Genomic DNA, 26,824 nt, shown 5'->3' with positions numbered 1-26,824 from the left:
TTCATATTTACATTCTTTGAAATTATCATCAACATTTTTTTATTTAAAAAATTATATAGTCTATATTTTGGATATCGAATATGTAAAAATGCTCTCTTTTGTTTGTTTTATTAAATCACAGCCCCTTTTCCTGTGTATCATAAACTAAAGAAATAATGATTTGGCGATACATTTTTTATTTTATTTTATATCTAAATGTTTTATCTATGAAGAACATATTTAATGTTTTTATTCTTCTTCGAAATAGTATATTTTATTATAATCATGATTTATATTTAAATTAGTACAATGTCCCTTTGATATATTTTAATTCTGTTCTGTCATTTATATTAATTTTAAATTAATTATTTTTGTTTAGGTTTTGACTCGTGGAGCATGGTTGACTCTTGTCAGATGGCTCCAAAGGGGCTATGTTGGCCTTTGTTTTCCCTTGTCAACTCTCTGAAAGGACTGTGATGAACTATGTCACCTTGTCAGATGGCTCCAAAGGGGCTATGTTGGCCTTTGTTTTCCATTGTAAACTCCCTCCAAGGACTGTGATGCACTATGTCACCTTGTCAGATGGCTCCAAAGGGGCTATGTTGGCCTTTGTTTTCCCTTGTCAACTCTCTGAAAGGACTGTGATGCACTATGTCACCTTGTCAGATGGCTCCAAAGGGGCTATGTTTGCCTTTGTTTGCCCTTGTCAACTCCCTGAAAGGACTGTGATGCACTATGTCACCTTGTCAGATGGCTCCAAAGGGGCTATGTTGGCCTTAGTCTTCCCTTGTCAACTCCCTCCAAGGACTCCCTCCATTGTACTTGTGGCCTCTTTTACGTTGGGAAAATGACAGATGACCTGAGGACGAGAATGGCCAACCATAGGTCGGCTATATGGTTGGCCATCCAGAAGGGGACCTCAGTTCAACCTGTGGCCAGGCACTTTGCCCAGAAAGGACATACAGTGATCAATTTGAAATACACCATCATTGATCATGTCCCACCCCTGACCCGAGGGGGGGACAGGGGGAGGGTTCTCCTCCAGAAAGAAGCCAGATGGACCTATAGACTGGGTACTCTGACCCTGAATGGGCTGAATGCCCAATTGGACTGGCACTGTTTTCTGTAAACATTTTTTTTGCAAACACTTGTTTTTTGGATCCTTTTGATACTTTTTTTGAAACCTGGATCTCTCCTTTTTCTTTTCTTTTTTTTCTTTTTCCTTTTTCTGTTCTTTTTTCTTTTGCTTTTTTCTTTTCCTTCTCCCCCTCCTTTCCCCTCACCCCCTCTCCTGCATCCCCCTTCTCTCTTTCTTCAATTTTGTTACTTGGACATTTTGGTGTATCCTATTGGTTATTTTTGGTTAAGCCCCATGGGGTTTCATAATTGTTTTATTTTCCTGTATTGCCCTTCCTGCTATGATTTATTGTCCTTCCTAGTTTTCCTCTGATGGTGTTGAATTGGACATTTGTTTGTTGTATCTCATACTCCCCTATGTTGGTAGGATGTGGATTTAACACCTATTTTAACCATATTGTATTGTTTGTATACTTTAGATTTCATGTCTTATTTTCCCTTTGTGTTTGTCCTTTTCCTCTTTTCTTGTCTACCTTGTTTCGCTTCTTGTATCTTGATATTATTCTATATCTGCCTGTTTGGAGGATAGCACTGCCGCACCCACTGGTCTTGGATCTGTTTGTTATCCGCTGACTCCAGTTCCTGAGTCTGGCAGGGCAATCTATGCTCGGTTACCTGTGGGTGGATGCGGTAATGCTGGCTATAGCTGAGATTATATTATATCTATGTTTTGTATTGACGTATTTACTTTTGCTGGCTATATCTGGAATTACATTTGTATAGACGTATTTACAATTGTATAGACGTATTTGGATGGGATGTTATACTTTTGTGGGAGGAGTCCGGGTTTCACTATTAGTATATGACGCTCCATTGTACATAGCCATGTTTTCAGGCTTCTGTTAGTGGTTGGCCTTTCTCTCTGCTATGGGCGATCTGATTGGTTTATGGGTGCCATACCTTCCACTATCAGGCTGCATGTGTACTCTGGTTGCTATGACAACCATCCGACAGCCGGAGGGTGTTAAGACACATTTGACCACTCGCATTACTTAGATTTTTGCAGTTTCAGTTGGCTGTTGCTATGCGGCCCCCTCTTTTTACGTGTTTTAGGTTTTTAAAGGTGTTATGGTTTATTTAGATTGCACTGGGGAGTACAGTTTGTGGGTCACCACAGGATGACGTCAACCAGTGGGAGAGGTGCTTCAGGTCGTGACCAGCAACTGTAGCACTTGAGATAGCTTAAAAGGTACGGTGGTAAGTAGGTTGCTCTTGTTATTTTGTATGTCTGACGAAGGGGGTAATAGCTCAAATGTTACATTAAAAGGTAAGAAAGAAATTCCTAGTGAGTGCATCCTTCCTTCTATCTGCTTTATCTATACCATGGAAGCACCCTGGGTAGCTGTCTGACAGAAACCGTGAGTGCTGGCCTACAATTACACACATATATATATATATATATATATATATATATATACAGTATCTCACAAAAAGTGAATACACCCCTCACACTTTTGTAAATATTTTATTATATATTTTCTTGTGACAACACTGAAGAAATGACACTTTGCTACAATGTAAAGTAGTGAGTGTACAGCCTGTATAACAGTGTAAATTTGCTGTCCCCTAAAAATAACTCAAAACACATCCATTAATGTCTAAACCATTGGCAACAAAAGTAAGTACACCCCTAAGAGGAAATGTTCAAATTGGGCCTAATTAGCCATTTTCCCTCCCCGGTGTCATGTGACTCGTTAGTGTTACAAGGTCTCAGGTGTGAATGGGGAGCGGGTGTGTTAAATTTGGTGTTATCGCTTATACTGGTCACTGGAAGTACAACTTGGCACCTCATGGCAGAGAACTTTCTGAGGATCTGAAAAAAAGAATTGTTGCTCTGCATGGCTTCGGCTATAAGAAGATTGCCAAAACCCCGAAACTTAACTGCAGCAGGGTGGGCAAGACCGTACAGCGGTTTCACAGGACAGGTTCCACTCAGAACAGGCCTCGCCATGGTCAACTAAAGAAGTAGAGTGCACATGCTCAGGGTCATATCCAGAGGTTGTCTTTGGGAAATAGACGTATGAGTGCTGCCAGCATTGCTGCAGAGGATGAAAGGGTGGGGGGTAAGCCTGTCAGTGCTCAGACCATATGCCACACACTGCATCAAATTGGTCTGCATTGCTGTCATCCCAGAAGGAAGCCTCTTCTAAAGATGATGCACAAAAAAGCCTGCAAACAGGTTGCTGAAGACAAGCAGACTAAGGACATGGATTACTGGTACCATGTCCTGTGGTCCGATGAGACCAAGATAAACTTATTTGGTTCAGATGGTGTCAAGTGTGTGTGGTGGCAACTAGGTGAGGAGTACAAAGACAAGTGTGTCTTGCCTACAGTCAAGCATGGTGGTGGGAGTGTCATGGTCTGGGTCTGCCGGCACTGGGAAGCTACAGTTCATTGAGGTAACCATGAATGCCAACATGTACTATGACATACTGAAGCAGAGCATGATCCCCTCCCTTCAGAGACTGGGCCGCAGGGCAGTATTCCAACATGATAAAGAACCCAAACACACCTCCAAGATGACCACTGCCTTGCCAAAGAAGCTGAGGGTAAAGGTGATGGACTGGCCAAGCATGTCTCCAGACCTAAGCATCTGTGGGGCATCCTCAAATGGAAGGTGGGGGAGCGCAAGGTCTCTTACATTCACCAGAACTGTGATGTCATCATGGAGGAGTGGAAGAGGACTCCAGTTGCAACCTGTGAAGCTCTGGTGAACTCCATGCCCAAGAGGGTTAAGGCAGTGCTGGAAAATAATGGTGGTCACACAAAATATTGACACTTTGGGCCCAATTTGGACATTTCCACTTAGGGGTGTACTCACTTTTGTTGCCAACGGTTTAGACATTAATGGCTGTGTGTTGACTTCTTTTGAGGGGACAGCAAATTTACACTGTTATACAGGCTGTACACTCACTACTTTATATTGTAGCAAAGTGTCATTTCTTCAGTGTTGTCACATGAAAAGATATAATACAATATTTACAAAAATGTGAGGGGTGTATTCACTTTTGTGAGATACTGTATATATATATATATATATATATATATATATATATATATATATATATATATATATATATATATCGAATTAATGATACCATCTACTCAGAGAATTAATTGCCGAGTACAGTGGATTTAAATTTTGTAAATCCTCTGGTGCATGGAGGTTACCAAGTAGTTAAATATACCGAAAAAAGAAAAAGATAAAGGGTAACCTTTCTCCAGGACTCACTCATCCAAAGGGATAAATAGATACAAAAATTAGAGAAATGGCTCATTATTGCAAACCACTGGAAACGGGATGTGGCTACTGAGGAATTTTTGCGGTAAAATATTTTCCCTTTTTTACATAGAGATGTTCAGGAGATATTTTCTAGTCAGCTTTTTACAGCTATGCTGCATCACTTTCAAGTGTTTCAACATTTGGGTATCATGGAACTTTAAAGTGTTCTTCTAATTTCAAATATATATATATACATTTTGTTACATTTTGTTGCAGTGGCTGTAAGTGAACATTGAGAATGTTAATAAACATTCCTAGTTAGTTCATTAAACCATGAAATACTGCTAGAGAGATCTGAATAAATTGCCATTCAAAATAACCTCATGTAACATTTCTTAAAGAAACAGGCAAAGATTTCAGGGTCACACATGATTATAATGTAAATTACAGGGTATTTAAATAGTGCTCGATGGTGAATTATCAATATTTATTTTCTTGACATAGGAATAATATCCTTATAGTATTAAAGGGATCAATCGAAACCATTTCATCTTATTTTAATCCAACCCCATACACAGTTAATACTTCTTAAAGGGGCATACCAGTTTCCATTCATATTGTTTTCACTTCCCACAATTATTGATGTGCAGTAAAATATATATTCCACTTTTATAATATTGCTCCTAGGGTAAAATATGTATCCCAGAACAAATCACCCTGTGATATAATTGCCACAAAAAAAACATGGTCAATTACATACCCTCTTAAAATACTTTCCAAAGCGGCAATGTATGTTTAAATACATTCACCCAAAAGGTCTATGTTTTAAAATATACCCTAAATCGCGGTTACATTTGGCAATTTATGAGTATCATGTCAGGAATGGGACATAGTTAAGTTCATCAGTCAAACCACTCGGTTGGACCATGTCTAGATTGAAGATCCACTTACATTCTGCTTTCAATTAGACTTGTGCGCACCGAAAAAAAATTGTTTCGGATCGATTCGGATGTTTTCGAATTTTGGTTTCGGATCGATTCGAATTCGGATACATTCAAATGCATTCGTTTCGGATTCGTTCGGATTCATTCGTATTCGAATAAATTTGGATGTATTTGGTTCGGATTCGATTCGGAAATTCGGTATGTGTTAGGTGGGATGTGCTGTGTATTAGACTAGTATTATGTACTGTAATATTTGGTGTAACCCATAGCAGAGTGATATAACCTAATATACAGTACAATACTAGTGTAATTGTGATTAGTCCATGGCCATCCGAATGTTACGAATGAATCTGAACTAATTCGGATTTATTCGTTAGATTCGGTGCTACGGTAATTCGGAAATTCGAATCGATTCGAATCTCCAAATTTGACAAATTCGTCCGAATTTAAATTCGGAACAAAACGAAACGCACATGTCTACTTTCCATGGCTGTTTGTCCCAGTCTCCTCCTCTCTCACTGACACTAACATTCAACACCCATGAATCTTAAACTTTTATCAATACTATTATGGTAATCACAGAAATGACGTGCAATGCCACTTGTTTTAATTTGCTGGTTAACAATATCTCATATACATATTTATTTCATGTGTATGTATGTATCTCTATATTAAAGCCCTTTACAGTCCTTTTTTTCTAACATCTGAGACCTCAAATCTTTTTTTTTTATTTAAAAAAAAAATATTTTTTATTAGACAGTGTTATTATGAGTGTAGCTGTACATTTAAATGTATTTTTGATGTGTTTTGTGACACTTTTTTGAGTGGCGTAACATTTAACCAGAGCTCTGAAGTCGCAGTAATCATTCTAGCGTAAATCAGGATTGCGCTCACAATTTTCGCATTTTCTTTCAAGTTGTAATACGGACAGAATTTAACTTGCGTGGAAACTGCCTCGAAAACCTAATATGCCTTGCGTGTAAAGTTTAAACAATAGCACGCCACTAAATGGGTTTGTTGGGTATTGTCTATGTCAGGGGTGTCCAAACTTTGCTCTCCAGAGGTTTTGGAACTACATTTCCGATGATGCTCAGCCAGCATTTTATCTAGCTGAGCATCATGGGAAATGTAGTTCCAAAACCTCTGGAGAGCAAAGTTTGGACACCCCTGGTCTACGTCTTTGAGGAAGTAGACTTACTGTAAGTAACTGCCTATGTGTACTTTTTTGGGGTATCAAGAATCAAACAACAATAATTTAAACATTATTCAATTTTGTTTATTCTTGAGTGGACTGTTATTTTTTTTTTATTGAAAATTTGAGTTAATAACAAACAAAGCGTAATATTATATGCATACAATTTATAGGCTTTAAGCAAAATGATTATATGTTCAGGGACAAAGTTTGTGTAGTAGAGGTGATTTGAAGATTAAAAAGAAATATAATATGACAGTACAATAACATAGTACAGTAAAATGAGTATAATGCCAATGTGTAAGTAGTTTGATATTTGTTTCTAATATGTTGGTAGAGATAGAAAATTTTGAGAGAGAAGTCAAGTTTGTTCCTATTGTTCTCATATGGCAAAGACATAGCTAACTCTTCCTCTCATTTACAAGAGTAAAATAAGAAGGATGGTCTCTGTATAATGACTCTAAGTGGTACTTAAAGGAAATATATACAATTTTATGTAATGAAAAATTAGTTTTATATATATTAAACTCTCAGTTAACCAGAACTCAAGCAACTAGAACTCTTAAGCAACCAGAAAAAAAAATTGAAGATACTGTATATTAAAATTAACACTAACTTTGCTCTGCTGCTTCCTTTTTCTATAGTGGGCTATCAAAGGTGAAAGCGCGCCCTTTTCATGCCACCAGACCCTACATAACTGCTCTTGAAATTTGTGAGCACAAGGCAGTCTGAGAATTAGACATCACACTGCCCCTGGGTGCCCGGGACTGAACGGAGGCGGCATTAATATTAATTAATAATTTGCTTTTATTTACTGTATTTAAATATTAACATCAAGTAAATACAGCATTTATAGTATAGTATGGGTTATAGAACCTAGTTAGGCCTATTTTTAATAGTAACTCTCAAGCAACCAGAAACGACACTTATCCGGAATCTACCAATCCCCATGGGTGCCGGTTAACTAGGAGTTTATATATAAAACAATATAAATTGTTGCACAGGAAATTAGCACATCTAGGCAAGTGTCCCCGCTTGCTTTCATCCAGAAACACTCCATATACATTGTTGCCAATGCACAAGAGGATTCTGGGTGATATATGCAAATTAGATATACAACATCTTAGATTTTTTTGCTCCAATACTGTGTTAACACACAGCAATTAAGTGCAGCAATGCAGAAATCAGGGCTATAAATATTACTTTAGTGACATGGAGGATTTTAATTTCAGATTTTTATCTCCACCATAATTTTAATGAATTTTTATATATATATAAACGCTCCGCTACCTTCTTGTTCAGGGAAGCCTATCAAAAAATAGACTTAAGTGACCAGCGCCAAAAAATATAAATGACTACAAACTCCAACTAGAAAAAATAGGTTACCCTCAAAGACCTACAGGACTCATCAATACAAAATACAAAGCACTAGGGAGTGCTGAAACCAGCTTAAGAGTAAGGATTATAGAATATATATAATAATAAAACACCTAACCTGATACTAATATGATACTACTATAATAGGCAATATGTATAATACATGTAAATATAAATTGTGAATTATGAATTATGTGTGAAAAAAATCTTTTCAAAATTGGAAAAAATTATATATGAAAAAAATTCTATGTGAAAAAATTCAATTCTATAGAAGATGCCAGCAACAAATACTAGAATTTCATATCTATATATAAAAAACTTTATTACAATATAGGTCGACCTATTCAAGACATACAATAATAAATCACAAAATTAAGAAAAAAAGAAAATTAGTATAAAAAACTCCTTAAACCAAAAGTTCATGCATAAGAAACAGTTCCCAGGAGTGGACGATTTTTCGGCTTGTTACTATGTGGACCCACGCTCATGCAAGGATGCCCGGGAGACCAATTGTATCCGGGATTAATTCCATTACTGCAAATCTATCTGAGTATATAGACTTGCATCTTCAGAAACATGTAAGAGCTTTACCTAGCTATTTACAAGATTCCACTGATGTACTTCGAACTTTGCAGACCATTGTATGGGAGGAGGGTTTTCTACTCGCCACTTGTGATGTTTCTGCGTTATACACCTGTATTAGACATGAATTGGGTATAGCAGCAATTGCTTTTTTTCTAGAAAAAGATTCAAGTTTACCTAAAGAACATAAAAAATTTATTATTGATGGTATAAAGTTTATTCTATCACACAATTATTTTAATTTTGATGGCAATTATTATTTGCAAGAATGTGGGACGGCCATGGGGACCCGATTTGCCCCCAGTTATGCTAATTTGTTTATGGGTTTATGGGAGCATATCTTCCTTGACTCTACAGACCTGGGGGCAAATCTGATCTCCTTTAAAAGATATATTGATGACATTTTAATTATCTGGCGAGGCAGTAAGGAAGACCTTGATTGTTTTTTTTCTAGAATGAATCAAAATGATAAAAATTTGAAATTCACATATGAAACTAGTGATACTTGTATAAATTTTCTTGATTTAAAAATATATGTGGAGGATGGTAAGATAACGACAAAAACCTATTTTAAACCAGTTGACGCAAATGGATATATCCATGCTGAATGTTGTCATTTGGAGAGGTGGAAATCCAATATCCCAAAGAGCCAATTCTTGCGCATTCGGAAAAAATTGCACAAATAGTATAGATTATATGAATCAATCAGATATTTTAGCTAACACATTTTTGCAAAAAGGTTATAATGCAGGGCTAATAGAATCAGCTAGATCAGAAGCTCTAATGATAGATAGAACTGACCTTCTAATCAAAAAGGAAGATAAAATAAAAAGGAATAACAATAGTAATAGAAATGATTTTGGAACTACAAATAATTTGAATATAACTGAAATTTTGAATATCCCTTTCATCACACAATATAATGATGATAAGAAAAAACTTGAAATTTTTTTAAAAAGGCATTTTTATGATCTGAGATCAGATGACACTCTAGGGCCTGTTTTACCCAGTTTTCCAAAGTTTGTTTATAAAAAATGTAGAAATTTAAAAACATGGCTCGCCCCAATGGATCTTAATGTAAAGTCCTGTATAAATAGGGATAGGGACCTAAAAGGTAATAGAATTACAGGTTTTTTTTCCCTGTTTGAGTTGTAAGGCGTGTAAGAACTCCAAGAAATGTAAAACTTTTAAGTCAAATATTACCAATAAGGAATATAATATTAAAGATATCTATAGATGTACTGACTCCAATGTTATCTATCTCCTAGAATATTCGTGCGGGGCTCAGTATGTAGGAGAGTCGACAAGAGCTATAAAAGATAAAATTAGAGAGCATATTAATTCTATTGAGAATATGGAGTCAGAGAGGAATAAGGTTTTACCTGTCCCTAAACATTTCAAAAAATGTAATAATGGGAATTTGAAACATTTTTTCATATAAAGTGATTGATAAAGTCAAACCAAATTGGAGGGGAGGGAATATACAGAAAGAAATTCTAAAACTAGAAGCTAAGTGGATATTTGAACTGAAATCTCTAGCCCCTCAATGATTAAATCTAGATTTTGATTTGGGGTGTTTTTTGTAAAGTTTTTTATAATGAGTTACACTTTATATACATACTTATTTAAAAAAAAAAAACCCACTCCCCATTTAGTATAGTATATAATATTTAAGGTCTTTCTTGTTATGATATATATAATCTCCTAATACAATTGGGATGATTGACACCCCCTGCTAGCGGCCGATTGGTTGTGAATGTGCAGGGGTGGGCATTGCACAAGCATTTCAGAGATTCCTGTGCAATGTTAAAGGGACATTATACACTAGATTTTTCTTTCTGTTTTGTAGATTATCCATTTATTTAGCCTATACAGCTTTAAAAAAAAAAAAATGTATACTTTTACTCATTTTAAAATAACATTGTGCTGATTTACAGACTCCTAACCAAGCCCCAACATTTTAGGAGAATACTGATGTATACCTACTCCAGCTTGCTCCTGTTTGCGAAAAGTGTCCTTTCATATGCTGCAGGGGGAGGGGGGAGTGTCTGCTATTTCCCACTTTCTGTGGGTGTTCCAGCTGATCTTTTTAACAGTGCTAAACTGGGAGATTCTAAATAAGTTTTTTTTTTTTTAAAGGTTTTATACCATATTTTTAGATCAGTATCTGTGCATATTATTCTTTATGGTAGTGTCTATTACATGCAGTTAAATGAAAATTGGTGTATGCTGTCCCTTTAAATGCCGACAGCATATGCTTTGATCGTACTAGTCAACTATATTATGTGCAAAGATATAGTACTACATTAGTGATGTGCAAAGATATAGTACTATATTAGTTATGTGCAAAGATATAGTACTATATTAGTGATGTGCAAAGATCGCTGATTCTTAACTTCTCCGCCACCCCATGATAGCAGACGATTGGACGCAAATGTGCAGGGGGTGGAATTGCACAAGCATTTTTGCTTGAAAATAGATTGTCATTGCAAGAACTTTTCATCTCTATGTTAAAAATAAGGCTTTTCTCTGTGAGTTGAAAATGTGATTGCAGCTGCGGGAAATAACCGAAAATGCACTAAAATGGCTTTTTTTTTCCAGAAAAAGACGGAAAGGCCTCAGCTAATAGATTGTGATCAATATCAGGAAGTGAATCCATCTGAACCACGTGTTTTGACTTTTGGTAGTTGTTAAATGTAGTCTAATAATTCTTGGTTAATTATTCTTCAGAAGAGATCATAAGAAGAGGTGTTTAATGCAGCTGGAATTTCCAACTGATCTCACATTAGTATTATTTAATGTTGTATCCATCAAAATGGAAAATTTGAAAGGTGTCTGTTATATGGTTTTTTTTTTCCGGGCTCTGGCCAGTAAGTAACCAGCTTTATTGTTTTCATCTATTTAATTCAATTCATTTATGTTTTTGTTCTTATCAAAAAGTGTTATTTCTTTGAACTTTATAGTCCCCTCAATTCATTTTAGGACACCATTGTATGTTCGGCTTGATTATTACAGTTATTTTTGTGTGTGTCTTTTCAAAGTTTTGCTCTAACAGTTAATGTTCATTTGATTTATTCTTATGTGCTTTCTGGTGCTGTAATAATATCTAAATGATGTAGAACGGTGTGATTCTGTATGATTATTTGCCGTTTTCACAGTTGTTTGCCTGGGTTGGTTGGAACTATGCCAATAAAAGTCTCAGGAATAAAGTTTCTGTTGTCATTTCCTGGAGGAAACTGTCCTGGTGTTACTACTGTATTGTAGTTATTGTTTATCACATAGACCTGCTGAAGAAAATAAACATATTTAATTTACAAAATTGCAAATTTAAACACAATACATACAACAAAGAGAAGAAAGCAGAGAATAAACACATAAGCCAGTGATAACATTTTAAAGGGACAGTCTACACCATAATTTTTATTGTTTTAAGATAGATAATCCCCTTATTACGCATTCCCTAGTTTTGCATAACCAACACAGTTATATCAATACACTTTTTACCTCTGTGATTATCTTGTGTCTAAGCCTCTGCAAACTTCAGTTCTTTTGACAGACTTGGATTTTAGCCAATCAGTGCTAACTCATAAGTAACTTCCAGGTATGAGAGCACAGTGTTATCTATATGACACGCATGAACTAACATCCTCTAGTGGTGTAAAACTGTCAAAATGCATTTAGATAAGAGGCGGTCTAAGAAATTAGCATATGAACCTCCTAGATTTAACTTTCAACTAAGAATACCAAAAGAACAAAGCAAAATTTGTGATAAAAGTAAATTGAAAAGTTGTTTAAAATTACATGCCCTATCTGAATCATGAAAGTTTATTTTTTACTAGACTGTCCCTTTAATAATGGGTTATCTATATTTATTAAGCTTTTCTCTTAACATTATGGGGCATATTTAACAAAGTGCGAGCGGACATGATACAAAGTAGTGTATCATGTCCGCTGCACATCACTGCCCATCGATAAATGCCGACAGCATATGTTGTCGGCATTTATCATTGCACCAGCAGTTCTTGTGAACTGCTAGTGCAATGCCGCCCCCTGCAGATTTGCGGTCAATTGGCCGCTAGCAGGGGGTGTCAATCAACCCGATCGCATTCGATCGGGTTGATTTCTGTCTGCCACCTCAGAGCAGGACGACAAGTTATGAAGCAGCGGTCTTTAGACCGCTGCTTCATAACTTCTTGATAACTTCTGTTTCCGTCGAGCCTTCAGGCTCATATTACAAGTCCAAAGTTATTTCTAAATAGTCTAGTTAGTGCTAATATCTGCATGGCCGGTGCTACAATAGAGGCAGACATGTAGTGTGAGGGTGTGTGGGTCTATCTATCTATCTATCTATCTATCTATCTATCTATCCTCCAATCATCATTATATAGGGCAGTCTGTTCTGTTATTTTAGTGTATGAATCCTCAACATAATTATACAGTGCAACATATATGTTATCACTGTATAGTTACCCTGCATTAATTATACAGTGCTGCATGAATATTAGTGTATAGATGCTTTTCATTACCATTGCAGTGCTGTGTTTATTAGTGTATAGATGCTTTTCATTACCATTGCAGTGTTGTGTTTATTAGTGTATAGATGCTTTTCATTACCATTGCAGTGTTGTGTTTATTAGTGTATAGATGTTAATTATCATCACTATATAGTGACAGTTTTCCAAAATAAGTGTGAGTTGTACTGGTCCACTGACCAACATTGCAAGTTAATGTGATCTGTTGTAGTGATTGAACCACCGCCATGAATATGAAGGGGAATGCCCCCTGGAGGACCGCTACCATGAAGAAAGAAGAGGAGCACCGCCGGAGTCAAGTTGGTGAGTACAAACATTGGGATTTAGTTTTGCGGATATCTGAACTGGAGCACAGGTAAATCAGTTGCTTAGTAAACCTAGTTATTTTACCTGCTCTCATCCAAGGTAAACTTAAAAACCTGGCCTGTTGGGGAGGCTTGAGGACAGGTTTGAAAACTAGTGCATTAGGGAAATGCCTTTTTAGATTAGGGATATTTTGGGGGCAGCAAAAGAGCTGTGCATACTGCCCTATCAAATGCCTTTTCAGCACAATCTTTTTTTTTTTTTTTTTTTTAGATTTGGCTTCTTTTGGGGGAGTGGGGTGAGAGGTTACTTTATGTTACAGAATGTGGTGGTAGTATTTATTTGGAAAAAGCTGTGACACTTTTGGGCAATATATCAAATGTGTATGGTTGTACTATTTCAGACCTACTTGACTCACTATGCTACCCCAATTCCGATATCCTCACAATATCGGATTTGAGTGTTATAATATTGAGTGGGGGTGGGGAGCGCTTTATCAGCTATGAGCCTGGACGTGGGCAATGACCTACAAAAAGCTCCTCTAAGGACTATGTTTCATGTGGTGTGAATAATGACAGTACATTAGTGTACAGAAGCCATGATCTTAGAGGACATTAGTGTACAGAAGCCCCGATCTTAGAGGAGAACCAACAGGAACAGGAAATGCAAAACAGGAAACAAGTGCAATAGAAATAAATCATAGAGTTGCATATAAACTGAACATAACACCCATAACATCTCACTCTTTTAGTGTTAATAAATAAACATTGTGAAATTTGGATGAGTCCTTGTAAAAACACATTCTACAGGTTGTCTCTTGGGCAGTTGTGAATGTCTGCCACTACGAGTGAAGACTGGCCCTCCTTGTACAAAGAGTTTCTTAGCCCTCTCTGAGGTTACTGGGCTCTTCTCAATACTTGCTGGCATGCTCTGTGCTTGACTTCTTTCAGGTATACCTGCTTGCTCAGGACTGTCATTAATATTAGTCTGTGGCATCACCTCTGTGTATTCCTTACCGCCAATGGGTGAGTGTGCCCTTGTAATACCAGATGATTCTGGTCTGTCAACTGGAAATTGAGAATCAGGCTGCTCAGCCACTCGCAGATCCATATGATTGCGGCGATAGAGGGTTCCTTCAATGTCCACAAAATAGGAGTGTGGTGCAACTTTTTGTAGACAGGTACCCAACAACTTGTTCGATCTACAGGCAGTGGTTTCATATGGATTTGTTCTCCAATATTCAATTCAGGCAAATCTCTGGCAGATGTGTCATATTGTGCCTTGAACATTTGCCTCTTAAGTCGTAACTATTCTGGTATACCATGTATCACAGAGGGTTCAAGTTGCTTGTTGGCAACTGGTAAGGAGGTCTTTAATCTCCTTGACATTAGTCTCTGTGCCGGAATACTATCCATGCCCTCGGTTGGAGTGTTTCTCCAATGTAAGATGACCTTCTACGGGTCTTTACCATCACTTTGTGCTTTCATGCATACATTTTTAACAATCTTCACAGCAGATTCAGCTTTGCCGTTAGCCTGTGGATGACGTGGTGAAGAAGTCAGAAGTCACATGCTCAAACTCCCATTCAGTGACAAATTTCCTGAATTGTAAGCTTGCAAACTGAGGGTCATTATCAGATTTCACTTTATCTGGTTGTCCATGATGTGCAAACTGAGCCTTGCACCTCTTAACTGTAGTTTCAGTGGATAAGTCAGGAAGAAGTTCAATTTCCCAGAAGTCTGAGTAATGATGATTGACTAATATCAGAAATTCTTTTCCTGCGTAGTTGAATAAGTCTATACTGACAATCTGCCAAGGACGTGTGTAGGTATCTCATGTGACATCTTGGTTTCTTTTTGTTGCATGTGCATACTCATTACAAGTGGGACAATTGCTGACAAAGTGTTTGATTTTACCTTGCATGTTGGGCCAGTAAAGAATATCACAAGCTTGTCTGTAGCATGCCTCACCCCCAATGGGGCTTGCGAGTATGCATAATTACATCTTTGCTCTTAGTGACTTTTGGTACTATTGGAACTTTGTATAACATACCATTTTGCACGCTGATCTCATCTCTGAAGGTCCAATATTCCTTTACAATTTCAGATGCTGCATCCTTTTCATCCAGCCACCCACTCAGAACAATAGACTTCAGTGCTTGTAAAGTTGCATCTCTGTCTGTGTGCTGTATGAGCTGATGTAGTCGCTGATCCATGACATTAAGATAGTCGGCTTGATTGACTTAAGCAAATAAATGTTGTTCCTGTTCCAGCAAACAAACTGTATGATGCTCATGCTCACCTCCGGGTGCCACATCATCCATTGTAGCTCTGCTCAAGGTATCCTTTTCAATTTGAGCATAATTCTGCTCGACTGATGAAAGAGCTCTGGACACATATGCAACTGACTGACCTTCTTGAAATAGACAACAACCTAGGCTATTTTTGCTTGAGTCACTTTGTATTGTAACAGGCTTTGTGACATCATAATATTTCAACACCGGGGTAGCTGTGATTAAGTCTTCTCAAGGGCTGACACATCTCAGACAAGTGCAGCATGAATTTTGCTAGGTGTGTGACAAAGTCAATAAAATGCTGTACTGCTTTGGTGTCGCCAGGCTGTAGCATGTCCACAATGGGGCTAATCTTATCTGGGTCAGCTTTTAAGCCTTGTGAGGACAGGATATGTCCATGGAAACAAACTTTTTGTACCTTAAACTGCAGTTTCTTTACGCTGAGTCTCAGCATCACTTGCCTGCAATGATCCAGTAGCGCTGTTAGCTTCTCATCATGGTCATGCTCAGCTTCTTCGTCTGTATTACCAAAGCCAACTGTAAGAATGTCATTGGCTATTGGCTCAATTCCCTGGAGCCCACATAATAGTTCATGCTGCTTATGCTGATACACCTCTGGTGCTACAGAGACTACAAATGGCAGTTTTAACTATCTATTTCTGCCCCAAGGAGTCCAGATGGTGGTCATGTAGGTACTCTTTTCATCCGGTTTGCACTGTAAAAAGGCATCTCTTGCATCAACAAGCATAAAAACCTGTGCTTTGGGTAGTTTGTGCAAAATGTTGTCAAGTGTTGGTATTAAGTAGTGTGACCATTACAGGGCTATGTTCATAAACTTGGGATTAATGCAAATTCTGATCTTCTCTGGCTTCCTAATAACTACCATGTTGCTTATCCAATCCGTAGTCTCTGATACTGAAGTAAGATGTCCTTCAGCTTCATACTTATCCAGTTGCTCTTTGACCTGCAGCTTAATGGCTACTGGCACATTGCATGGGGCACATTGTACTGGTGGAATGGTAGGATTGAGTTCAAAATGTACCTCTCCTGGAACATACTACTGGGTCATCAAATACATCACTATAGACACTGAGGATTTGCTGTGTTTTCAGTGGCCTAGTCAGGGATTTTGCAGGCTGATTATTGACTTTCTGTAATTTAGAAGGAATGGTGAACTGCATCAAACCCAGGCGCTCACATGTTGAACTAGACAATAGCGGTTTCTGATTGGCTTCAACATTCTCAAATTCAAGTTTGTGAATTCATTCACGTATGCTGCATTCTGTTTGGAAAAGTCCCAATGATTCAATTAATTCCCCTGAATATAACTTCAATTTTTGGTATATATTATTTAATCTGAGATTTACAAACCATTTTTGGCCCTTAGATTGTACAGCACCAATGCATTCTTTTAAATAAACCACATCAGTGCTATGTTAATGTGCATCCTCAAAATCTGACATTTGCTCAATTGTGTGCAGCTTTCTTACTTCCATTCTACTTGACAGACATACTCCAGCAAAATGATTTAGTCTACCACATGCTCTACAGATTTTCCCATAAGCAGGGCACTGTTCTTTCTCTCATACATGCACATGGCCACAGTACTTGCAGGATGCAAGCTTGCTCATAGGTTAGTTGCGTAGGTGATTTTTGTGCTGAAGCTTGTGCTGGTGGTTCTTCAAGCTTAGCTGTTGCTTGGAGGCTGCATTGATACTGTCAGTCTGTTTATCCTGTTCCATAGCTCTCATATGTTTGTCAGTAAGTTCTGCAGTGCGACATATCTCAATAGGTGGCGGCATGTGCTTTCACTATTAATACCTAGAACTATTTTGTCACAAATGAGTTAATCTCTCAGAGAGCCATACTCACAGCTTGCAGGTTTTTCTCTTAGTCGTGTGACAAAGTTGTCTATTGCTTCACCTTCTTCTTGCTTGCAGCTGCCAAATATGTATCTTTCATATATGACATTTTTAGAAGTTCTGAAGAAAGCTTCTAATGCATCTAGGATGGCTTTAGTGTCACTCTTTTGCTCCTCTGTGAGGTTCAAATTATGCTTGTAAACATGGTGGCATTCACTGCCCATCTTGCTCCTCAGTGTGGCTGCTTACACTACTGCAGGTTTCTCATTTAACCCTGTGGCTAGGGAGTAATCCTCAAACTCAGCTCTGAAGTTGTTCCAGTTACTGCTGCAATCCCCACTCACCCTCATTGCCTCAGGCAGTGAAATGCTGTTAGAAGCTGCCATGGTGCTGGTTTTCTTGCTGTCAGTGCTCAGCTTTCAGGACAGGACTGCAATTGCTACAGGAGGCACAATCAGCTCTAAAGGCTCTCACTGCAAGACTAGCAAGTTCTTAGCATCAAACGTGTAGAAACAGTGCAGATTCAGATACTTCTGACACCATGTTTCATGTGGTGTAAATAATGACAGTACAAGCATTAGTGTACAGAAGCCATTAACTTAGAGGAGAACCAACAGGAACAGGAAATGCAAAACAGGAAATAAGTGCAATAGAAATAAATAATAGAGTTACATATAAATTAAACATAACACCCATAACAGACTATTGTTTTAGTAACTTTTAGTGTCAGTTTAGTTTTTTTTTTTTTGGGGGGGGGGGTTAAGGGGGCCTTAGTTTTAGTTAGTCATAACTGTGGTTTTTTTTTTGGTAGTGTGGTTTCTGTAATATTAGTTTTTTTTTTTTGTAAATTTAGTGTTTGTTATTTTTAGTAACTTAGGGGGGTTTAGTTTAGAGGTCGGTTTGGGGGCTTAGTTAGTTAAGTAGTGTAGGGGTAGTTTGCCTTGGGGTTAATATCTTAGGGGGCTTATTGTTGTTGGGGTTGTGGCGGTGTAGGGGTTAATAGGTTAGGGGGCCTATAGTATTGGGGGGTTGTGGTGGTGTAGGTGTTAACTGGTTAGGGGGTGGTTAGGTCTTTAGGTTATGGCAGATAAGTGGTTAATAATGTAGGTTGCACTGGGGGTGTTGGCATAAAAGTGTTAATAGTTTATTTTAGTATTGCATTTATCTACAACTAGTCCTAAAGCCCGTTCACACGGGCCATTTTTTGCAGTACAGCAGTCCCACCCCTTGCGCTCTCTCCCTCCCCTCTCTTTTGCTCCCCCCCCTCTTTTGTGCTCTCTCTCTCTCCCCCTCTTTTGCGCTCTCTCTCTATCCCCCTCTTTTGTGCTCTCTCTCTCCCTCTCTTTTGCGCTCTCTCCCCCCACTCTTTTGCACACTTTCTCTCCCCCTCCCTTTTGCGCTCTCTCTCCCCCTCTCTTTTGCGCTCTCTCTCCCCCTCTCTTTTGCACTCTTTTTCTCCCCTCTCTTTTGCGCTGTCTCTCTCCCCCTCTCTTTTGCGCTCTCTCTCCCCCCTCTCTTTTGCTCTCTCTCCCCCCTCTTTTTTGCGCTCTCTCTCCCCCCCTCTCTTTTGCTCTCTCTCCCCCCTCTTTTTTGCTCTCTCCCCCCTCTATTTTGCGCTCTCTCCCACCTCTCTTTTGCTCTCTCTCTCCTTCCCTCTCTTTTTCTCTCCCCCTCTTTTGCTCTCTCTCTCTCTCCTTCCCTCTGTTTTTCTCTCCCCCTCTTTTGCTCTCTCTCTCTCTCTTCCCTCTCTTTTGCTCTTTCCCCTCTCTTTTGCTCTTTCCCCTCTCTTTTGCTCTTTCCCCTCTCTTTTGCTCTTTCCCCTCTCTTTTGCTCTTCTCCCCCTCTCTTTTGCTCTTTCCCCTCTCTTTTGCCCTTTCCCCTCTATCCCTCTCGCGTGCGACCTCGCCCGGCCACGCCCCCGCCATGCCCACTTTTGCCCACACTGGCTGTTCAGGTAGGGACTCTAAGGCCAGGTGTGTTTGTCCTTGCAGTCTCTACTGCGCATGACAGCTTCGGACAAACACACTTGGCCTTTTATTATATAGGATGTTAAAATTATGTGCATTGTCATGTATAATGCATATTATTTTAAGAATTGTATCTAATTTAAAATGTTTTTTTTTTTTATCTTTTTATTATTTTAAATATACTTATGTATATTTAAATAATATGTATTAATATATAAATTATAAAGTATATGTTTATGTTTAAAATAATAAAAAGGACAGTCAAAAATAACTACATTTTAAAATAAAAACAATACTTAAAATAATATGCATTATACATTACAATGCATATCAGTTTAACATTGTATAGAAATGTAGCGACATAGCTCCCATATTTATAATAGGGAGTTGCTGTTTTTTTTGTATACTTTATTAGTCAGGTAGATTGCAGACATTTCGTAGGCGTAGGCTTTCTGTGGGAGTTAGCTGGACATTCCAGGGGGAGTATAGGGAAGACATGACGTAGGTGTAGGCGATCTGTGGAAGTTAGCCGGACATTCTAGGGGGAGTAACCTGTAGTTTGATTGAGATACATCGGCAGCTGTGTAATATATTCCAATCTCTAAATTACAGGTTATGAGTAGTGTGTCAGCCATGTTTGAGAAGGTAACAAGACTTTACAATATGAGGCAGTTGGTAAAGATGTAGTTAGGTCACACAGGCATTATTTGAAGTGTTCCGACACAGAAACCATGTTGGGTTTCAGTAAGTGCACTGTCTGTGTAAAAATACTTCAAATACGCCCCCTTCACTTGCAGAAATTGCTGACAAGTGGCAATGTCGGCAATGTTTAGTTAACGTAGTGCCCCCCATTATATCATATGGGAGGAACATCGCCCCTCTCTGACACCTTGCGGGTCCGCCCTATTTTTTTAGAAAATATCTTTAGATTGACAGAGATAGATAGACATATGAGGTAGTCTTCATGAATATTCTCAAACTTTGCAATTTCTTATTTATACACTACGCAATAAAACAGCAAAGTTTGAGACATTTCCAGGACAGTGCCTTCTATGTGTGGAATTGTATTTGGATACTAAGTGCATCCTGGGTAGATGCTATGGAATTTTCCATGAGTGCTAGCAACGAGAGATGTTATATTGTTGTTAATATGATAAAAAACATTATTAAAACAATGGTTTTGGTTATGATTATTTTTTATAATGATAATGATATTAGATATTACAAAATATCAGTCATAAAAAGCAGCTCATTTTGTTTAAATTCTGGTTTCAGACAGAAGAAAAAACATCTCTTTTATGTTTCATATGATATTACAATCAGGCAGTAGATTAATCCTTACCTGTGGTTCTTGGATTGATGCATGATTCAGGGATTTACAGCCAAAAATAGCCAATGACAATGATAGAGAGAATTGAAGCAGAGACGCAATTAAAAGGAAAGCCAAAGAAACCGTTCGGATATTCTGCAAATATAAATATTCTCAATGTCAATAGCCTATTAAGCATTAGGTTATTGGAGCCTGGTGCTTTGTGCACAGTGTGTACGACATCACTCTAAAGAGATCCCTACACATTACAAAAACAATTATGTAACTATCTTTATAATATTTTATAGTATATAATGTATGTAATATTATATCCCAGCCAGACTGCTCACCATATTATCTACTATACATATATTCATTTAATTCCTTATATTGAATAATATTGTCTATCATTTTTATGTCTATTACATACCAGAACAGAGTAACTGGAGGGCCGACACTCATAAGATTGACAGCTGCTAGCAAAATAAATGTTAAAATCTGCAATAATTAAAGAGCTCTCAAGGAGCGCTGCTATGCAGCTAATGATATTAATGGACAGAGATCCTCTGACCTACAAAATAAAAAGAAGAAAGGGGAAAGGAATAAGTTAATATACTGACGGGAACTTGAATAACAGAACGACTTTGTACATCAGCAATTCTAGGCTTACAGGGCCTCTTGCAGATCAGGACTTTAAGGGTTAAAAAGATCAAACACTAAACTAAACGGGTGCATTTCAATTCGAAATAGATGCAATTTTGCTATATACCTCCATTAGCAAAAATGCTTCTAATAAAAGTTATCACTGGTTTTCTGAGGCATACACAGATATCCTGTATTCGAAGGGACAGCAGACACCTTCAAATTACAATTTGCTGTCTTGCTACATGATAACAAGTCAAAACATTTTAAAACAAACTAACATTTTCTTTGCAGCAATTGTTTTTCAATAGCTAAACCCCACCCTCCATTTGCCTTATTTAAAGGGGCTAATCCAGACTTGAGACGGCAGACAACAAGTGTCTATATAAAATGTCTTGTTTTGAAGTCTCTTATCTTTTAAAGCCAATTAGGGAGCAATACAGTATGTAGAAGGGTTAGTCTTGAGAAGGCAGCAGGGTGCATTTTGAGCTTTGCTAATTAGAAAACAAATTTCAGAGCTAAATTATGTGAAATGGTGGCAAAATAAATAATGAAAGTATATTGCAAAGTTGCTTTACTACTCATAACTAAACGTTTCATATTAAAATTTGAAAATATTTACTGGCTCTTTAAACATTTATTTGCTAAAAATTTAAACCTGATTAACTCAGGCAGGAAGAAGTATAAATCTGACATGTTTGTAGCCATGTATGATTTTATTTTAAAACAAAATGTATGCTTACCCGATAAATGAATTTCTTTCATGATGGTTTGTGCCCACAAGCCATCACATGTGTGATTAAAGTCCAGTCCTATAAGAGAACACAAAAGATCCAACACAGCAGAGCTTTAATGCCTCTCACTTCCCTGTGATTCTTTAGTCATACATATGGCCAAGAGAAATTAGAAAGTAATAAACAAGGAAAGGATTAGCAGGATAAAAGAAGTGCAAACTTGTACTGCCACCAACTGTTATGGAAGTCTTGTGCACTCTCACCATCATGAAATAAATAGATTTATCAGGTAACCTTGCCACCCGATGAGACTAAACTTCCTCATTTTCCTCAGTCTTTTTCTCTAGTCTCTACAGTTGTCTTAAATATATTTTACTGCAGTGCCTTCACTTAAAATAAAAGTTTTAAGAATAAAAGGTATAATATTTATACCAGTTTTTGATTACTAATAACAATGAGTAATACATAAAATGCCAGTTTAGAGACACAGATCAACCAAAATTAAAATATATATATATATATACACACCCATACTGTGTATATGTGTATATATATATATATATATATATATATATATATATATTTATGTATGCATATATGTGTATATATATATCAAGCTCTGTATATATTATATATATATATATATATATATATATATATATATATATATATATCAGGTTTGACCAACAATTTTATCTACAGCTAACGGGGACAGCGATGGGGTCCAATGTGGCCCCATCTTATGCCAACTTATTCATGTCTTGTTTCAAAGAATTTGAAACAAATCTCTTCAAGGTGGATCATATTATGTTTTTCAAGAGTTACATTGATGATCTCTTTCTCATCTGGACAGGGACCCTACATGAATTACAATCTTGGTTCACTCTATTGAATTCTCCAAACTTAGCACTAAAATTTAAGATGCAATATGACCAATTTGTGATTGACTTTTTGGATGTTCGGATATATAAAAGCAGGGGAAGGCTACAGTCCACTCTGTTCCGAAAAGTAACAGATCGAAATGCACTCTTACACTATGCGAGTAGCCATCCCCCGGCCCTCAAAAAAGCATTACTGAAGTCCCAACTGTTAAGGGTCCTAAGAAACAACACAGAGGATGTTAATGGAGATGCACAATTTTCAGAAATGGAAGACCGGTTCCAGGCACGAAATTATCCTAAAAAACTCCTTAATGAGCAACATGTGAAACTTACTGAGAACTCACGGATCACCAGATCTACTGATGTTAACAAAAAAGCAATAGCAGCTACACTATACAAACATTGGGACATTATTAACACCGACCAATCTCTTCCCTTATTGAATAGGGCAACTCCTCGGATAGGATACAAAAGGGCTAGATCCCTCCGAGATATATTAGTCAAAACTGACCCTGTGCACTGCTATAAGAAGACAACTTGGCTAGACACCAAAAAACCTGGAGTATCCTGCTGTCTGGGCTGTACAACATGCAGATGCCTCATTACTGGCTCATCTTTCACACATCCTTATAGGAGAAATAGTTACAAACACTGACATCGTTTGACATGCACTACCACACACATTGTGTATTTACTGTATTGTCAGTGTGGCTTATTTTATGTCGGAAAGACTTCTGATGATTTACGTACATGAATGGCTATCAGCAAAGGATCCTCTGAGCAACCGGTGGCCCGACATTTTCAAGAGCTACAACATAAAGTGACCGACTTGAAGTATATGGTCATCGATCATGTTCCTCCTATGAGTAGAGGAGGAGATCTAACAAATTATTACTTCAGTGAGAGGCAAAATGGATTTTTAATCTGGAGACTCTGATCCCAAAGGGACTTAACACCCACCTTGATTGGCAAGCTTTTTTATAACTTTTCCCTGGACAACTATGAGATCCATGATCTATAATTCCTATTGAGAGCCACAGTTTATTACTTTTATTTCTTTATCTTTATTTTTGTTTACTTTTATTATAACTTATTTTTTTATATTTATTTTTATTTTTCCTTTTTATTTATTTATTTTTATTTCCCCCCCCCCCTTCTTTATGGGTGTCTATGTTTATTTTGCTTTCTGATTTTCTGGTTTTGCTCATTTTGTTTTCCTCTTTTTTTATTCTCTTGTTCTTGGCTGTCTTTTTTCTTTTCGTTTCCCTTATTTGTTTGTTGTGCTGTTTTGGTTTGTCCTTCCACTTTTTATCTTTATTATTTTTCTTACTATTTATTTTTATTTCTTATTTATTTATTTATTTATTTATTTATTGTTTTTTGTCGCCCCCCCCCCTTTTTTCTATGCTCTTTATTCTCTCATACATATATCTTCTCACTTTGGTCGTTATGGTTCATTTGCTTGTTGGTCTTATATGGGCCAGTTCCAATATTGCTTTGGTTTTGCCTAGTTGTTTATGACGGTTGCTATGGCGACCCCTTTGCGATTTTCTGTATTCTACGTTTCTACAACTATGTTTCTACATCCTATCAGCTAGATTACGAGTTGTGCTTTAGGCTTAAAAAGCAGCGTTGGCCAGTCCCAATGCTGCTTTTTAACGCCCGCTGGTATTATGAGTCTTGCAGGTACAGGTGTACCGCTCACTTTTTTGGCAAGACTTGGAAATACCGCAAATCCACTTACGTAAATTGAGTATCCTCTTTTTTCAATGGGACTTGCATAGTCCGGGTATTACGAGTCTGTCAAAAAGTGAGCGGTAGACCCTCTCCTGTCAAGACTGGTACCGCATTTAAAAGTCAATAGTTAAGAGTTTTACACTACAACGCCGTAGCATAAAACTCTTAACTAAAATTCTAAAAAGTACACTAACACCCATAAACTACCTATTAACCCCTAAACCGAGGCCCTCCCACATCGCAAACACTATAATACAATTTTTAACCCCTAATCTGCCGAACCGGACATCGCCATCACTATAATAAATATATTAACCCCTAAACCGCCGCACTCCTGCATCGCAAACACTAGTTAAATTTTATTAACCTCTAATCTGCTGTTCCTAACATCGCCGCAACCTACCTACATTTATTAACCCCTAATCTGTCGCCCCCAACGTTGCAGCCACTATAACCCCTAAATCTAAGTCTAACCTTAACACCCCCTAACTTTAAAATAATTTAAATAAATCTAAATACATATTCCTATCATTAACTAAATTATTCCTATTTAAAAATAAATACTTACCTGTAAAATAAACCCTAAGATAGCTACAATATAACTAATAGTTACATTGTATCTAGTTTAGGATTTATTTTTATTTTACAGGCAAGTTTGTATTTATTTTAACTAGGTAGAATAGTTACTAAATAGTTATTAACTATTTAATAACTTCCTAGTTAAAATAAATACAAAAGTACCTGTAAAATAAAACCTAACCTAAGTTACAATTACACCTAACACTACACTATAATTAAATTAATTCCCTAAATTAAATACAATTAAATAAAATTATCTAAAGTACAAAAACAAACAAACACTAAATTACAGAAAATAATAAACAAATTACAAGATTTTTAAACTAATTACACCTAATCTAATCCCCCTAACAACATAAAAAAGCCCCCCCAAAATAGAAAAAGTCCTACCCTACACTAGATTACAAATAACCCTTAAAAGGGCCTTTTGCGGGGCATTGCCCCAAAGTAATCAACTCTTTTACCTGTTAAAAAAATTACAAATCTCCCCCCAATATTTACAACCCACCACCCACACAACCAACCCTACTCCAAAACCCACCCAATACCTCCTTAAAAAAAACTAACACTAACCCCTTGAAGATCACCTTACCGGGAGAAGTCTTCACCCAAGCAGGCCGAAGTCCTCAACAAAGCCGGGAGAAGTCTTCATCCAAGCCGGGCGAAGTGGTCCTCCAAACGGCAGAAGTCTTCATCCAGACAGCATCTTCTATCTTCATCCATCCGGCGCGGAGCTGGTCCATCTTCAAGACATCCGGCGCGGATCATCCTCTTACATCGAAGTCTTCTTACTAAATGATGGTTCCTTTAAGTGACGTCATCCAAGATAGAGTGCCTTTAATTCCGATTGGCTGATAGAATTCTATCAGTCAATCGGAATTAAGGTAGAAAAAATCCTATTGACTGATGCAATCAGCCAATAGGATTGAACTTCAATCCTATTGGCTGATCCAATCAGCCAATAGGGTTGCGCTGCCATTGTACTCTTGTAATCCCCCCTGTCCTATTCCTGGCTCTTTGAGGGAGATAATTAGTGATGTTGCAAACATAAAATTTTGGGTTCGCGAACGGCGAACTTCCACAAAAGTTGGTGAACCGGGCGAACCGCCATAGACTTCAATAGGCAGGCGAATTTTAAAACCCACAGGGACTCTTTCTGGCAACAATAGTGATGGAAAAGTTGTTTCAAGGGGACTAACACCTGGACTGTGGCATGCCGGAGGGGGATCCATGGCAAAACTCCCATGGAAAATTACATAGTTGATGCAGAGTCTGGTTTTAATCCATAAAGGGCATAAATCACCTAACATTCCTAAATTGTTTGGAATAACGTGCTTTAAAACATCAGGTATGATGTTGTATCGATCAGGTAGTGTAAGGGTTACGCCCGCTTCACAGTGCGCAGTGTAGGTGATATACCTGCCCTGACCATGCTTTGCAGACCAGGTATCAGTGTTCAGATGGACCCTTGCCCCAACACTGTGTGCCAGACATGCCATTATAGCAGACTTATATGGCTTTGGCATAGCTTTTTGGTAATTAGAAGGCTGC

General features: G+C 37.6%; 1 protein-coding gene across 5 annotated transcripts in view; it reads right to left on the bottom strand.

Moving 5' to 3' along the window:
* Positions 1-6,537: 6,537 nt before the first annotated feature.
* The window catches only part of LOC128640002 (membrane-spanning 4-domains subfamily A member 15-like), a 41,793-nt gene continuing 21,506 nt past the window's right edge, over positions 6,538-26,824 (bottom strand). For 4 of the 5 annotated variants that reach the window (XM_053692293.1, XM_053692297.1, XM_053692295.1 and 1 more), the window contains 3 exons: positions 21,131-21,271; positions 20,734-20,856; positions 6,538-11,721 (listed from right to left, as the gene is read on the bottom strand). In XM_053692293.1, the coding sequence (XP_053548268.1) occupies positions 11,587-11,721; positions 20,734-20,856; positions 21,131-21,271 (399 nt within the window). In that variant the 3' untranslated portion in view covers positions 6,538-11,586. The remainder of the gene's footprint in view (positions 11,722-20,733; positions 20,857-21,130; positions 21,272-26,824) is intronic. The other variant, XM_053692296.1, reaches the window with a different exon arrangement.

The sequence above is a fragment of the Bombina bombina genome, chromosome 9 (assembly GCF_027579735.1).
Source record: "Bombina bombina isolate aBomBom1 chromosome 9, aBomBom1.pri, whole genome shotgun sequence".
NCBI lineage: Eukaryota > Metazoa > Chordata > Amphibia > Anura > Bombinatoridae > Bombina > Bombina bombina.
The sequence above is the reverse complement of the archived record's forward strand: the minus strand, read 5'-3'. Positions and strand labels throughout refer to the sequence as shown.